The sequence below is a fragment of the Centruroides sculpturatus genome, unplaced genomic scaffold, assembly GCF_000671375.1.
Source record: "Centruroides sculpturatus isolate CEXI.00-Female unplaced genomic scaffold, Cexi_2.0 scaffold965, whole genome shotgun sequence".
In the NCBI taxonomy this organism is placed as follows: Eukaryota; Metazoa; Arthropoda; class Arachnida; order Scorpiones; family Buthidae; genus Centruroides; species Centruroides sculpturatus.
This window is the reverse complement of record NW_019385207.1, coordinates 234031-251637: the sequence shown is the minus strand read 5'-3', so window position 1 is coordinate 251637 and position 17607 is coordinate 234031. Positions and strand designations below refer to the sequence as shown.

The 17607-nt window shown below is 26.5% G+C and overlaps 1 protein-coding gene across 1 annotated transcript in view; it reads left to right on the top strand.

Moving 5' to 3' along the window:
* Positions 1-17607, top strand: part of LOC111636118 (SCY1-like protein 2) — a 37067-nt gene that overhangs the window by 13920 nt on the left and 5540 nt on the right. The window contains exons 6-8 of the mRNA XM_023381293.1: positions 11970-12102; positions 15216-15334; positions 15424-15527. Of these exons, the coding sequence (XP_023237061.1) occupies positions 11970-12102; positions 15216-15334; positions 15424-15527 (356 nt within the window). The remainder of the gene's footprint in view (positions 1-11969; positions 12103-15215; positions 15335-15423; positions 15528-17607) is intronic.

The window sequence follows — 17607 nt, the reverse complement described above, 5'->3', positions numbered from 1 at the left end:
TTTTTTTTCAATCGGAGTTAATTATGTTAGAGAAGAGTATTTTCAATCTTTAACCTCAATGAAGACAGAAATTCACATAAATAATAAAGTCGATTGTTTCGATTCGGCAACATTCATTTTACCACTTTAAATCTAATTGCTTTTTGCAATTTATCTAATTTTTTTAAAGCAAACTTCGCTAAACTCCATTAAATATATATATATATTTCTTTGAGATAAAAGTCTAAAAACTTAATTTTTATTCGTCTTCTTTAGCAAAAAATTTAATCTTTTAACAAAATATACAGTAACAATATTTAATTATATTATTCTTGGAGTTTATATTTTAAAAATTAAACAAACCCCTTTTTATTTGACCGAAGTATAATCATAGTTTCGAATATAACTTTCGAATATGGCAAATTTAGATGATTATTCGAGATAATTTAACAATTCTCGTATTTTTAATAATAATAATGAAAGAATGCGATCTCATAGATTTTGTACAATAACAGAATCGGTAAATATTTTTACAAATTCATTTACGCAGAGTCTCTCGAAGGTCAGGGAAATTCATGGACATACTTTTTTTCAGGCCTTTGGCGTATCGAAAAAAGACGTTAAAAATTGTATTATATATTTTAAATAATAGAATTTGACAAATAAATAAATAAAAGAAATGAATAATTTACAAATAAATGTTTTCGAAATCCTTCTAAATTAGGCCCGAACTAAACAGGCGAACCCACAGCGACAGTGGATAAAAACCACCAAACACTGGTAATTGGTGGTGGGTTCACGCGCTGGCCATGTGAAGTTTTCTGGGTTTTCTTCACACATTTGTAACACCTAAATAGGGGCCTGTTTCCTATAGAAAGTCAAATCGTCCACGTGTTGCCGAATATAAACAAACCAAGCCCAACAGATAGGGCCCGTGATGGGACTTGACGTTATATATGTCAAACTAAAATTAAAACATGACAAAATAAGAAACTAAATTTTACTACTAAATTTAAGAAACTAAATTTTAAACTTTTTACATTTTGTACATTGTATATTTTAACGATATAACTATTATGCGGATTGGCCCATAATTATACTAGTCTAATATATCAATACAAATGGGATTTTAGGAACTAGATTCCAATTAAAACTTTGAGCTAAGATGCCAATGAACCCGAATCGTTTAACTTCAATTCCTATAATGAAACTAGGATACTATTGAATAATTTATAACTTATATCTGGATAATCTTTAATGATCTACGATTTTGTAAATAGATGCTTTCGAGTAAATAATGGGCCTAAAAGTACAGTACTTGTCTTTTTATTGTGTAACTGGCCATTACTTAATACAATTTGATTTCCAAGACTCGATTGAATTTATTGATTGAAGTAGCCTATTTCATTTTAAATCGATAAAAACAACTAAAACAGGCTAAAGGTAAACGACAGCCGCCATTTTTAAGTATCAAAATTCAAGTTTTAAATGCTTTGATACAATTGTAAGGTAATTAAGTTGATTTTATAACGATTAATCATTATAAAATCAACTTAATGATCCACGGAATCAATCTTAAATTTAATAAAGCTCTATACTTTTTCCCCCTTAAAAAATATTGATTTATTTTATAGATACAACTTTTTTATGATATTAACCACAATTATGTTCTAGCTAAAATGTTTCATAATTTTTTATCTCGTTATTCTTTACGGGCATTCTGAAATAAGAATGTCTTTTTTGTGGTTTATGCGATGGAAGAATGAAAAGATAATGAAAAGAATTCCAAAACTTTGACGTAATAAAAACAGTTCATCGTCATTCATTAAAAACGTATGAAACGAAGTGTAGACGATAAACTAAAGTAATTATTTTGCTTAAAAAATTAAAAAAAAAGAGGAGAAAGTCGTGAATAGGCGCAAGATTCAAGACCAAAATTACAAGTAAAAACTCGGATAACTCTTTGATACGAGTTCTGGAATAAATAATGTGACATTTATAATTCCCCACCCCTTTTCACTAATTTTAAATAATGTGATTCGAATGCAATTTTAAAATTGCAGACCTCTAAATTCCGTCCGTTGTCTGTCTGTCCTTCCTTAATCTCGTAAACGGAGTTAGATAGATGAAAGTCGAGAACAGATATGAAAAGCTTAGGGGCAGGAAGTACCGATTCGAAAATTTTCTCCAGAAGAGAATTAGATAGACGACTGGCATGACTCTTGTTAACAGGAAAAGTATGATGTACAGGGGCAACACAATAAAATTAAGAGCATTGCGCATCGATCGACATCTAAAAAATTGCAACACGGTATTGTGACTATGTCACAATAAATAATTGCTCGTTTAACAATAAAAATCCTTCGGATTTTAAGTCAAAATGCAAGAATCCGTCGATTTTATGATAATTTATTTATTTTTTCTTAATTTTTTTTAATCAGTGAGTAATTACAGTTTATGATTTTATAATGAAACGCGGTCAGCGAGTAGTCTCTCAGAAAATCGATTTTTTCATTGCTTTTAGAATATTCATTTAAAGTTTAAAAAATCTTCAATGTTTTTTTTTTTTAAATACGAAAAATTATTTTTCCTAAATTCCTTAAAATTGTTTAGTAATTAAATAACAAAAACAATTCTTAATTAATTGTAGATGAAAATTTTCATTATTCTGTCTTCTTTTTTTGGATATTTTCATTTTCGGAGTAAAGGTATTCAAATATAATAAAAGCATTATATATATTCAAAATACAGAGTATATAACCTAATCATAATTATTTCAGTTTAAAAAGAATATATAAATATTTAACTAAAAATTATAATTTATGAATTTTTTATTTACAACTGTATGGCTTAAGAACTCATTAAATATTAAATTACAAGGAAAATAAATAACAGAATGCTCTGACGCAATTACAGTATTTACACTAGAATCTTATTTTTTAAAAAAAATACACGAATGTGGTCAAAATGAAAATGCTTAATATTTCGGAATTTTAAGAAATTTAACTCCAAATTTAATTTATAAGTCACTTTAAGCACGGAGATATACCTCTTGGATCTCTCTGCGTAGGGCATATCTGAAGGGGTGCTTATGTTGTTGTAGCACCCTCCTCCGTAGCAAAGTAATCACTTGTTACTTAAAAGTAAATACGGTATAATCAGCGGCGCGTTATAGCTTCGTGGGATCCAAGAAAATTTGAATTAGGGGTTCCTTATAAAAAATTGGTTTGGGACCCCAGGCAATTGCCCTTTTGCCCATTGGATAACGCGCCACTGGGTATAATCGAGTAATATTCTCCTTAAAACGACAGAAGCACGTGCCTCGGTCCCCCGAGCAGCACCCCTATTCTTAAAATCCCAGATACGCCACCGTCTGTGATATAAAATTTTGGTCTTCGGAGGTAAAAAGGAGTACAGTAAGTGGTTTTCTGGATGCCACTCAACCGTGTGTATTTACAGTTACTACTGTACTGTACGTGTAACTAACGTTACCGGTTTCGGATATTATTAATAAAAAAAGGAATAATTTTAAAAATAAACAGTAATTGATTATTTTTCAAGGTCGCATTTTGTTTAAAATTTAAAAAATTAATTTAAAAAAAACAATCGGAAATTCGATATATTAAAAGCGCTCACTAACGAAATACACTCATATATTTAGTGACAATACTTTATGCAGCGAGTAAACATTGTAAATACACCTAAAAATACGGCAAACTCGCGAGATTCGGTCCTACAAAGATGTAAACAAACTAACCTTAAATTTGCTTACTCGTATTTTTAATACAGTGTAAAGAGAAATTCAATTGTAAAGGTATAAAAATCGAAACTACAATGGTTTTTAAACGAATATACCTCCAAAATTAAGTTTCTTGTATTAATTCGGAACTTTCCGTGCTTATTACACTATTTTTACATTCTCTGTTATATATCAGAGGGAAAGTGTGGCAATCGCTCAAAAAATGACCCCCCAAGATTTTTACATTTTTGGATTTAGGATACCTTGAAACGTCGAGAAATGCAATTTTTTTTTTGTATGTATAGATGTTAGTGTGGGGGGTACGATTTTATTCACTCTCTTTCAAGCTTAATAACTCCTGTGCTATTTGTCGAAAACTTCTGAAATTTTGCAGAATGGTTTGTTTATTAGGGAGATTGATGCTATTAAATTTTGATGATTAAAGGTCGAGGGGGTGGAGAGAGAAAGGGGGTCATATCTCCACTAGGGTCTGACTTAATGACGAGTTTACTCGTTATTAGCATTTACATTTTTTTTTTTTATAAAACCCACCCTTACTCCAAAATTAAGCTTTTGCCATTTAATAATAATTAAAAATATAAAAAGTTTTTAATAATAAAATATGACAACAGATGACGCCACCAAATGATGCCTGGAAAGTTAATCAACTCGTTGCTGGATTTTTTAAATAAGAAATCCCTGATTTACGTATAGATTAGTATTCTTAATCAATCACTAATGTCAGATTTAATATAAAATCAAATAAAATCATGCACGCTAAATTATGACGATGCTAATCTTACAAGTTAGTATTTTTGTACAGAGCATAATGATGTATAACAAATATATTCCTTATTTTCTTTCTTATCAAAATGGACAAAAATAAAGTAAAATTAACGTAAACGAAAATACTGTATATATATATAATTGAATCGGTAATTTAATTATAAAACATAACTAAGATTTAAATGTAATTATTTGCAGCTTTTACAATTACATATTTCTAACTGTTTATTAATTTAAAACAAAATTTAGAAAGTAATTTGTAATTTTTAACAATGGGATAAAGGAAAGAACATTTTTATTTTCTGTTGGGATGATTTAGAATGACTTTTGAGGATAAACTGTGATTAGATGCAAAAACATTAAATTAGTTACATTATTAAACTTTTATAAACCACCATTTTTTTTTCTTCATAAACAGACTAAACTTGTGTTTATAATCTGTATTTATTAATTTGTATTCAGCAAAATTCAAAAAAGAAAAAATAATAATAATAAATTAGAAAATTTATTCTAAAATATGCAATATTAAATATTATACATATGTAAAAAACCAATTTTAAAATCTTATTTTAGAGATTTTCATTTTTTTCTTAATGATTATATGGCAGTTGGAATAAATGAATGAAATTTGAATTTGTTAACTTAAAAAAACAAAAATCTGGTAGTGATAGACTTTCTTACTCATAACTTCTTATTTGATTTTTTGTTCACCAAATCAAATAATTATATTCAGAAAGTAAAATAAATATTCAGTTTTCAGTGCTGAATTGTGATTTGTGTTTTTACAATATCAGCATGCAAAATACTTTGATTATAAAATTATTTGGTAGTGAGCCACAATCACTGTTTACTTCCAAATTACATTAAGAAAGGTGTTTTATTTAAATCATGCTAAGAAAAAATATATTTATTTATGAAGAAATTATTAAATGTGATTTCTAAACTTGTAAACAATAATTTTTTCTTTCTTTTATGTAAATTGTTTTAGTTTAAATAGGATTAAGGAGCATCTTTCCAAGTTTCTTTATTGTATTAAGTTTTATTATTTGTGTTAATCTAAATTATAGAATTTATTTCTTAAATAATTTCTGCTATTACAATAATACATAGAAATTATAATTAGTTATAATTTCATTATATTATTTAATAGAAATTATACTATTAAATATAAATTTGTATATATTTTTTTCTGTAAATTATAGTTTACAAAACGTAATAAATATTGTATTTGTTTTATTAATATTTACAATTAAATATATGTTATGATAAATATTTTTTTACAATCAAAGTAAATAATTACTTTACATCCAGTCAATTCAAGCATTAAAATTTTCTAATAATATGCTATGTGTTTCATATTTAAATATAATAAACGTCTCTATAAACTACATTTGCTTGATCTATTTACAGCTTATTTGCATTATTTACCAATTAATTAGATAACTGCTAATATCTACACTTTACAAATAGTTTTTAAATATAAAATATGTAAGAGCGGGGCATCTATTCTTATCAATAAATAGTTTGATATGGCTTTAAGACTTTACTAATGCAAATACTGATATTCTGCTTAAAGATAACAAATTTATCTACAAAAATGTTCACACTTTTTAAAATTATTTTCTTTTCAGATTAAAAAAATAAACTATATCCATAATATGCATCAATCAACTCTCAAAAATCCAAAAAGTTCAAATTCAAACCATCTTTTTCCAAATTATCCTTATAGTAACACACATTTGATAATTTTTTATAATAAATTAATGAAATCACCACCAAAACCAAGAATTGACAGTTATAACAAGCATATAATTGATTAAACAAATTTTATTTAATTTTTATTAATAAAATATAGTATAGATAGCAAGCTTCTCTGAATAATTTCGACTAAATTTAGTTACAAAAATTTGATCATCATATATGTAATGATAATGCAATTACTAATTATTATACTATATAATATAAAACATAATCCAGATTTTTGAGATTTGATTTAGAAATATTTTAATAGTACAATATGAATATGCTGCAATTATTAGTCTGTTTAACAAAATATTTCCATATTTTAAATATAGATAAATCATTTTTGAACACAGTAGAACCCCGATTATCCGAGGTTCCACATAATTCAACGCTAACCTGCAAGTGAATATACTGCTTTTCTTATGCTGTAATTCATAAAAGAAACTTTAAAGTGATAACACATATAATGAAATGATTTGTTTCTGTTACTTATTATCATTTAACTTGAATGTGAAACAAACCAGTCATATTAAAATGTAACTACAATAATACATACTTATTTTTAAAACTATTTTAATTATTATCTGTATAATAAATGATGTAAAAATTGTTGTTCTTACATAAGATTAAATTAATAAGGTATAAAAACAAGCTTAAAACTGTATAAATCTTTTACATTCATAATTTTTAATCCGAAATGGTCCTGCCATTCATTTTATCTGTGTTTATGGCAATCCAAGGTAGCTTCCACACTACCTCGAATAACTGGAGTTCTACCTGTATTAGTTTTTAAATATTAAATCAAATAAATTATACCAACTGTAATTTCAAACACATGGTATCTACATACAATGAAAGTGACATAACTAAAACATAAAACTTGCAAATTACATTCTTTCAGAGATACTCTAAAATAATTTTAAATATCTCAGCAAACCTGTATATACGAATAACAAATATGAAAAAAGCATATTCCAAAATAATTTATCAAGAATGTATTCAAATTTTTTTTCTTATAGCTTCAATAAAATATTGAAAACTATTTGTAGTTTAAAAATGAGTTTCAGTGTCATCTGTCAAAAACTATTTTGCCCATACAAAAAAAATATACACTTTTCACTACACTGCAAATACTATAAATTTTAAAGGTATTGTGAAATGCTCTTCTTTTAATAATAAAAATTCATCTTTTATTACTTGATAATACAAGAATTTTTATTAAATTTAATCAGTGAGATTCAAGTTATTTTTCAGAAATTGAACTAATTTAAATAAAAATAAATTGACTTGCTATTTCAAATTTAGAAATAATCATCACCACCAACATTAATTAGCTAAAAAATATCATTAATAAAGCAAAATTTAGATGATTAGAGAGAAATTTTCAAGTTATTGTCATACCTTATCATCATTATAATGATATTTGATACTTGAATTCAAATTTTATATAAAAAAATAATTTATATATAAAAGATATTATTTTTTTGTTTATTGAAGATTTAAGTTTTAAGACATTTTTATTTTTAAAATAATTTTTACAATTATTAATTTTAAATTTATTCACCAAATTTATGAACATCATCAATCATGAAAAAAATAAAATTTCTTTAAATGTAATATTAAATAATGATCAAAATGAAAATAGTAATACTGTAATATTACTGTATCAATAGATATATTCTAAGACTTAAATACAAAAAGGAAGTCTAAAAGCATTTTATCACTGGCATTTCCGACAAATATTGCCAAAAATTATATGTTAAATTAATATTCTCATACTCTCATTGCAATTAATTTTATATTAAATAACAAATTAAGAAGATAAACTTTTCAAATAAAATTATCTTTAAAAATACAAATCATTTAAAAAAAGAATAGATGCTTATTAATTCTTTTTTTATTAACATACAGTTTCATTTTGCTACATAAATATACTTCCAATTGAAATCTTTGAAATCTTATTCGTTTATTCTATTTGCAATATTTGGCAATCTTTATAAATATATATACTGTATATATATAAAGAAAATTCCTTCTTGTACCAATTTCTTGAAACGCAACTTGAATTCTTATATCATGGAATGTGTGAAGTATGAAATGAGATATTATGACAATAAATGTCCATATTGAACAAGTAAATCATCATTGCACTTACACCCTAACTGTTTGCTGATGAAAGTACATATTTGCACATTTGAAAAAATAAAAATATTGCTGATTTCATCATTAACTATATTTTGGCCATAACATCCCTTTTAATGCTTTCACTTTTTTTCATTTTGACTAATTGAAATGTTCACACTTTTTAAAATTATTTTCTTTTCAGATTAAAAAAATAAACTATATCCATAATATGCATCAATCAACTCTCAAAAATCCAAAAAGTTCAAATTCAAACCATCTTTTTCCAAATTATCCTTATAGTAACACACATTTGATAATTTTTTATAATAAATTAATGAAATCTTAAAACGACAGAAGCACGTGCCTCGGTCCCCCGAGCAGCACCCCTATTCTTAAAATCCCAGATACGCCACCGTCTGTGATATAAAATTTTGGTCTTCGGAGGTAAAAAGGAGTACAGTAAGTGGTTTTCTGGGTGCCACTCAACCGTGTGTATTTACAGTTACTACTGTACTGTACGTGTAACTAACGTTACCGGTTTCGGATATTATTAATAAAAAAAGGAATAATTTTAAAAATAAACAGTAATTGATTATTTTTCAAGGTCGCATTTTGTTTAAAATTTAAAAAATTAATTTAAAAAAAACAATCGGAAATTCAATATATTAAAAGCGCTCACTAGCGAAATACACTTGTATATTTAGTGACAATACTTTATGCAGCGAGTAAAAACATTGTAAATACACCTAAAAATACAGCATTTGTACTTAGACAAATACGTTCGATAATAAGCAATGAGAATGTAATATCATTTGTCATCCAGAAGAAGAATTAAGGAAGTAATTGCTTATGTACTTCTAAATGTTTGAATAAGAATGTTACAGGAATTTCAAAAAAGTGATTTAAATACAAAGAATATAAATATAACATATGATTAAGTAAATTGACCAAAAATGGGAAAACAACATAAAACAGTACATAGTTGTAAATTCACTCTTGACATGGCAAGTTTCTATTAGAGAATTTCATACAGACTTCCATGCATTGGAAATGCATTTAGCATACTTAGTGTTTCTGTCACTTTAGCTTTGCAGGATATGTAAATTTCTTTCATGATTCAAGCCCTCTTAATTCCAATAATATTGGAATTAATAATATTATTGGAATTAAGAGGGCTTTAAAACCTTTTCAGACCATAACATATTATGTTATGGTCTGAAAAGGTCTTAACAATTGGAAATTTATATATCCTCCAAAGCTAAGTGTGTAACTTGCTATATCAAGGTATATGACAATTATGTACTGTTTTATGCTGTTTTTCCATTTTGGTTTTGTTTATATAATCATACATTATATTCTTTATACTTAAAATCACTTTTTTAAAATTCCTGTAACATTCTTATTCAAACATTTAGATAAAAATATTTTAAAGAATAAGTTTTTGTAATGCTTTACATTTCAAATTTTTATACTTATACCNGAACCGTGTCAGAATGAATCCGTGCTATAAAAGTACCGTGTTATACGGGGATGGTATCAATTCTCGAACCGTGTTAGAGTGAATCCGTGCTATAGAAGTGCCGTGTTATACAGGGGATGGTACCAATTCTCGAACCGTGTTAGAGTGAATCCGTGCTATAGAAGTGCCGTGTTATACGGGGGTTACCTGTATTATGAAACAATTTGCTGCAGTATACATTACAGAAAAGTTTTAAACATAAAAAAAGTGAACATGGATTGCGTAAATCTTTTTTTGTGTTTTGCAAATATATATATAGCCTATATAATAGAATAACTAATGAAATTAGCAAAGGAAAAGAAGAAAATTTTAGTAGGAATATACAGTAACTATAAAAGGTGTGCAAACACGTGCATACTGAATTATATAAAGTGAAATAAAGTCTTGTTTATCTTTTAAAATACTTGTAAAATGAAATATTTAGAAAAGCTTCTTTGTTCTTTAAAGCTATTTTTTCAATACACACAGAAAAACATTTTAAACAATTTAATTTGTATTGCTGTATATATAACATTGCATGTTTATTTACTTTAATGATATAAATTATTAAAATTAAATTACAATTTGTTTCCATATGAACAAATTACTGCAAATACAGAATGTTCTGTACATACAAAAACACAGAATTATCGATTTAATCCGAACAGATGAGTTAGAAAAAAGGTATAGGAAGTATGTGATTGGAGTATCAAAGATTCTCCAATGTTCTCAGAAAACGGATAATGTATAGTTTATATCCTTATATCTAAACTAAAGAATAGGCTTATATTTTCTTAATAAAAGGAAAAACACCATTCATGAAAAAAATTAATATAATAAGAAACTGATATTTTCTCTTAAAATATACAAGCACGATATTAAAATGAAAATCTAGCAAACACTAGAATAAAATATACTTCTGCAGTTTTCTTTTTCAATTCAGCTCGGACACTTCCTTGACACACAATCTTTCAAACCATTTTGCATCCATTTATTTCGAAATATTTTTGTGAATTTGAAAAAATATCGTGTTTAAACAATAAGATGATGCATCAAGAATTGGAAAATGGAAGAATAAACGAGGTTTCGGTGAAAGAACATTACACCTCCATATAAAAGTATTCGTTTTCACTTTCCCGGCTCTGTTATATACTGTATAACAGAGGGAAAGTATGGCAATCGGTCTAAAAATATGATCCCCCAAGATCTTTACATTTTTGGATTCAAGCGACCTTGAAACGTCGAAAAATGCAAAAAAAAAAAAAAAAATTCGGGTGTTTTTCTGTATAGAGTGTGTGTGGAGGGCACGACGTTGTTCATCTTATTTGAAGCTTAATAATTCCTGTGCTTTTTGTCAAAAATTTCTGAAATTTTGCAGGATGGTTTCTTTAATAAGGAGATTTATGCTATTGAATTTTGGTGATTAAACGTCGAGGGGATGGAAAGATAAAAGGGGTCATGTGTATCTCCAATAGGGTTAGACTTAATGACGATTTTACTCGTTATTAGCATTTCCAAATACCTACTGTCAAAATTAAGCTTTTTGCCACTTTATAATAATTAAAAATATAAAAAGTTTTTAATAATAAAATATCGTAACAGAAGGCGCCACACACGCAGTTTTAAACGTTACCGGAAAAGTTAAGCAACTCGTTACTAGCTATTTTAAAACACTTCTTTACACTAAACATTGGTGTCATTTATGATTTATTTTCTAGTCATATTTAACACACTTTGAGCCTTGGCACACTGTTAATAATTAACATTAAAACTTTAATTATATAATATCTTCAGTAACAATACGCAGACGAAATTTGCTTGTATAGAATAATCCAAAGAGACATCTCGAATTTCTTAAGAGTAATCATCATCATCATTAAGAATTTATTTTGCGGTTTCTCTATACAATTGATAAAGGTGACTGTCGGATCAATAAAATTATAATTATTTAACAGTTTCTAGTTTCGATTAAACTATACTTTAAACACGTTGCTAAGGATATATCCGGAAGCAATTATTGTTAAATATTGACGGAAAGATTTATCATTTTATTCAAATTTGAATATTTTGGATTTTAATAATAACAACTTTTGCTTACAGATGCAAGCAATCGCATTGACTTGCGTCGAGAAGATCATCGATAAATTAGAAAAGACCAACATCCTGGACGATGTTTTACCTATGCTTAGTAAAGCTAAATTACAAGATCCTGCAATATTAATGCCGGTTGTAAGTAAGTAAACAACCGAAAATTGTTTATGATTGATTTTTCTTTTGCACCATCTTTTTGTAACTGTAATTCGAGAGTTTTTAATACCCGGTTTGTGTTTTTGTAACGATTTTCTACTCGTTTAATTTTTTATATTTTTTTTAAAGCAATTTATTTAATTTTTCAAAATTTTATTTATATATGTAAAGAAGAACTTATAAATTATTAATAAAAATTCGACAAAAATTATACTAAATCACAAGTTTTCAAACATTCGGTGACTTTATTTTTATTTTTATTTCTTTTTCTCTAACCGATACAAACGCCGATTTTATACAGTAACCTAAGGGAACAATTTTATTTAGTTCTTCTTTTGTAAACAAAAATATCGAAGGAGGGAGAAAAGGCAGAAAATAACATTTTACTTCGGTTAACGTGACGGGAATTTCGATCCTTTCCGAATTATTAAAGATATAAAAGAAAAAAAAAAGTCGTGTACTCGCCTGTCTTAATAATTGAAAATTTAATTATAGGTTTCGTTTACGCCATTTTACAGCAATTAAATTCCTATAGATTATCTAAGACACAAATTAAAATATTGGGAAGGAATTTATAGTAAATGGATAAGAGTTAATTTTGCAGTTTCCTAAATTAAAATTTAAACGTTAAAATGTTAATCCTGTACAAAGGATTGTCTTAAATTCTTAAGAATGTTGCCTTTACTTAATGTTTTTGTTACAAATTTGTATCAAAAGCTGGAAGATAAAGCAAAATTCGCCATTGTTTCTGTATTGCAAACTGAATAAGCTACTATGCAATTTGTAACTCGAAACTCTGTAATAGAACTAATTGTTTTTGCTATTTTGGATATATTAGACTATTTTTATAATACTGTTAACATCTTTTATTGTATTGAGAATTAATTAGTTAAATAACTAATTAATTCTCAATATTTATATCTGGTAAAATTTGTTAATAGAGTTAGTTTTTCTACTAAATTTGAATGTATAAATAATACGTGAGTTAGTTTTCTACTATTATATTAATATCGCTTCACCTTATAATGTGGCTTATCAGCGATGTATTCTATCACACGATAAAAATCTAGTAAATCACTCTTTGTCGTAATTGAATTTTTGTCACATTCTCGTTTCCAAAGTTCTTTCTTATGTAAGAAAAATCTCAATTTTTTTTTACATTTTTGACACGAATAGAACGAAATTTATAAGATCTAGAAGCTAAATTGATATATTTGAAGAATTACTTAATGGTAACTTTCTCAAACAGTTATAAAAAATGCAAAAAAAAAATGATTTATTGGTTTTGCATACAATAAAAGAAAACACCAAGTTCTGAAAATGCTTTAAGCTATTCGTTATTTTCGGTTTAAAATCTAAAAATATTTCTCGAAATCGCTAAAAACATTGTTAATATAATTTCCCGGGAAAAGGATTCATCGATTATTTCTCTCACCTTGTCACATGACTTTAACATTTGGTAGATATTTTGTCATATCTAATTGAATATCCTTCCCCTTTCCCCATTACAACGAGATTAATTATCATATCTATCGATTTCGTCTTCGAAAATGCTAGTGTTCCTATTGTGGTAAACACCTTTGTATATTTTCTTCGTCTCATACAAAACTTAAAATCGTAAAATTATGAAGGGACTGTTTTGTACAATTGTATGTATTATAGAAAATTAATATAATGATTTCTCAATAATTCTAGCGAGACAAATGATTCGCTTTGCAATACTTAATCCAAATCAATAAACACGTTTAGCATTTATAGTCGACACGATTCGTAATTCAAAGCTCGGAATGTCGTCCTCGAGAATAGGAAGAACAATTCTCACAGAATTTAATTATAATATATTTATACGCCGCTATTTAGGTCACATTTACGCATCTATAAAATACGATTAATATCAAACTTTAAATTAGATCGGAATTTTCCCCACTCGAAATTCATTAAAGTGCTTAGAATATAATAATAATAGAAAGAAAGAATTTTGAACTGGAAACTAAACTTTTCGGACAATTAATCGTCTCGACGTAATCGAGTTTAATCCGAAGTCAGTTAAATTTAATAGGAAGATCCGGATTGAGAACGGATATTCTAACAATTAAATAAGAGTACTGTAAGTTAGAATTCTGTAATTTTGGAAAATTTCGAAAATATGCATTTAATAAATTATCTTCTGTAAATAAATTATTCGCATTACACGAAAGGAAATAAACCTTTATGGCTCGTATCCGTTTCTAATGATTCGTTGTAATTTGAAAATTTTTCCAGAAAAATTTGAAATCGATGAGCGTTAAAAGGAATTTGTGAACTTCAGTTCCATTTTTAAATGCATCCTCCTCAAAATTCAGATTTATTTTATAATTTTTTTTAAATGCAACGACGACTTAACTGTACTTAATGGTATCCATATTTCAATATTTAACATGAAAGAAAAATAATTTTTGTAAAATATCTCTCCTTTTTAGCTATATATTTATAAAAAGTTTTGGTTACACATCTTAATCTATAGCTTGATTAAAAATTAATTTATCTTAATCATAAATATATATTGCTGGTATTTATTTGAACGAATATTTGGCTTAGCCTTCCGATATTTTCTCGTGTATTCACTATCATTATTTATATTGTTTTGTGGTTATAAGATAAATTTAATCCGACCATAGTTAAAAATATTCATAAGACTAATTTATAATTAAAAATCTCACATTTTTCTCCATTAAATATTTCATAAGAATCATTTTTTCGCAAAAATGAACTTAGAAACGTGAAACTAAAATATAATAGGCTTATTGTCAATTTTAACTTCTGGGATTTTAGCCGAACTCTTTTTTGTACAAAGAGCTTTAATCTCCGACACTAAAGAACTCTCGGGTCCAAAGCAATTATTTTTAAACTGAATTCTGTCCCTCGATACTAAAAACCATGCAAGATAGAAAGTCGGCGATTGATAACTGACTATTTTTTTTATGAAACGAAAAATTATAAAAATATATTTTTCTATTGTTCTTAATTCATCAATTTTTAAATCCTAACTTAATTAAACTTTTGTTTTTCTAAAGTATACTAAAAAAATAATAATAATAATAATAATTTTTTTCTTTGTAGGAATCTACAAACACATGTTAGGCGATAAAAGATACGGTTTAACAGTGAATATGCTGGCGACTAAAGTCATGCCCGTGTTAATTCCGGTAGTGGTGAGTCCTGCCCTTAAACTTCACCAGGTAATTTCATTATTGTGTTTAGATTTAAGTTGAATCTCTACTACTGAATTTCTATCAGCTATCATTAATTATTTTGATCCCCGATTAAGTTCACGTCTCTAGTTGAACTATTGGAAGAAATGCTGGAACACGTAGCTAAGAATCAGAAGAACAAACTAAAATTAGAACATCTTTCTGTGTCCTCTATTGATCAGTAAGTATAATTACGAAACCAACGTTTCTTTATTGATAATTTCCCAGTCTTATCGATCGTAATTTAACTCTTATACTTTCTAAATTATTGTTACTTATTGAATTTTCCTTATAAATCCCACCACAAATCACACAAATCTTTATATCATCCGTACACTAACAAAAACGAATAGCTTCTTTCCACCGACACTAATTCTAAGACAATAATAGGTGTTGACACAGAAATTCGATTCTTTCGAGCAACAGATACGGAATATTCCAATAATATTCGGTATCGAGTTGTCGCACGAGTGTGTGACATTTATGCTAAATGAGAAAAGCTGTCACAACAAACCATCAGTTTCGGCAATTTTATTGATTAAATAGGATAATGTCGTAGATGAAAGTTTGTTTACTGGAAAACATTGTTAAACGGGATCGAATTTAATTTATTTCGCCAGAAATTGAAGGAATATTTACCCATTTTTATACTAGATTAGATAGATTAATGGGAGATTCTGTCTTAAGATGCGTGTTATATTAATGGATGTTTTATTTATTTTGTTTATTATTTATTTTTTATTAGGATACGTTGAGTCTAAAGTTACTTTATATCTAGTTAAATCCGTGCACATTAGGAGATCGCATGTTTTATTTCATACAACGCTGTATGTTCTTGTAAAATTTTAAATCAATATTACCTTTAACTTATTATAGAAATTTAACCTCTGCAGAATCAATCTGTTCATTAAATTTTTCTAAAAATTGTAAGAAATTTCGTTTAAAATTCTAATATTGATGTACGTGAATTTTTCTTTTGTAAAATATTAAATTTATAATCTTAAAAATTTAATTTTGCACATTTTTAAATGTAAAAGATTACCTTAAGATATATTAATAATAATATGATTAGTATTAAGATGCAGAACTGAAACATATCTTAAATTTAAAATATTTTTTAAAATTCCTTTAAGATTATGTTTTCCTATTAAATTATATGATTATTTATATATTTTTTACTCAAGATTCGTCTATTAATGCTAAAATTTTTACTATATTAAGTGTATATTATATGAAATATACTCTCTATATATATTATAAATTATTTTTAGGAATTTTATAGTTATAATTAACTATGAGAATATTATAAATATTTCAATTTAAATAAACAATTTTAATAGTTAATATCTAAATGTTATTCCTAGTTTACTCAAAGACTACGTTTACTAATGTGTGGTAAATTAATTTTAAAATTTAGCGAAATTCAAACTTTACTTAAAACTTAAAATTAAATCAATATTATTCATAAATTATATATTAAAATAGAAGAAACTAATTCTATTGTTTTGTAATTCCATTGGAAAAATTATAGAACTAGATGCATTTATAAGTTAATATAAGACTATGCAAGCTCGAGATGCATGAATATATTTTCCTCCATTCACAGACTCCTTAATTCGCGCTGGAAGCAATTAATTATATAGCGAGACAAATTCATTATTAAATACATTCCATCGGTATTCTTTGCAAATCCTGCAATTCTTGGAATAAGTAAATAATGAACAATTCGACTTTGGATAGTGGACTTTATATGACATTAATGCCTAAAGTTAATTCAAAAATTTAATACGTAATTAGTTATTTCCCATTGGAAAATTTGCTCTTTATAATAATTTACTCATCTGTAAAGTTTTAAATAAATTTATATTGACGTAATGGTGGAAAGGTGAATTACGCAACCGAAAACGACGTCGTTACGCGCCAAGGTTATGAAATTTTGGCATTTATGTCGCGAAAAAAGTCGTTAATAAAGTTTGAAATATAAAGTCATTTTAAATGGCATTCAGATGAAACGAATAAGGATTCTGTCACGGATGCGTTAAAAAGTCCTTTCGTGTAATTAAAATTGATTTAATTATAAATTTCAACATTAATTCAGTTATATATATCTGAGGAAAACTCTTTATTAGACATTCTTTGCGCGAAGGATTTATTTCTAGAGTGTTATTTAGAAAGACTTCATATTTTAGAACCTATTTTTTTCATCTCTAAATTAAAATTTATAAAAGTTTTATGAAATTAACTAGAAATTTTAATTGCCG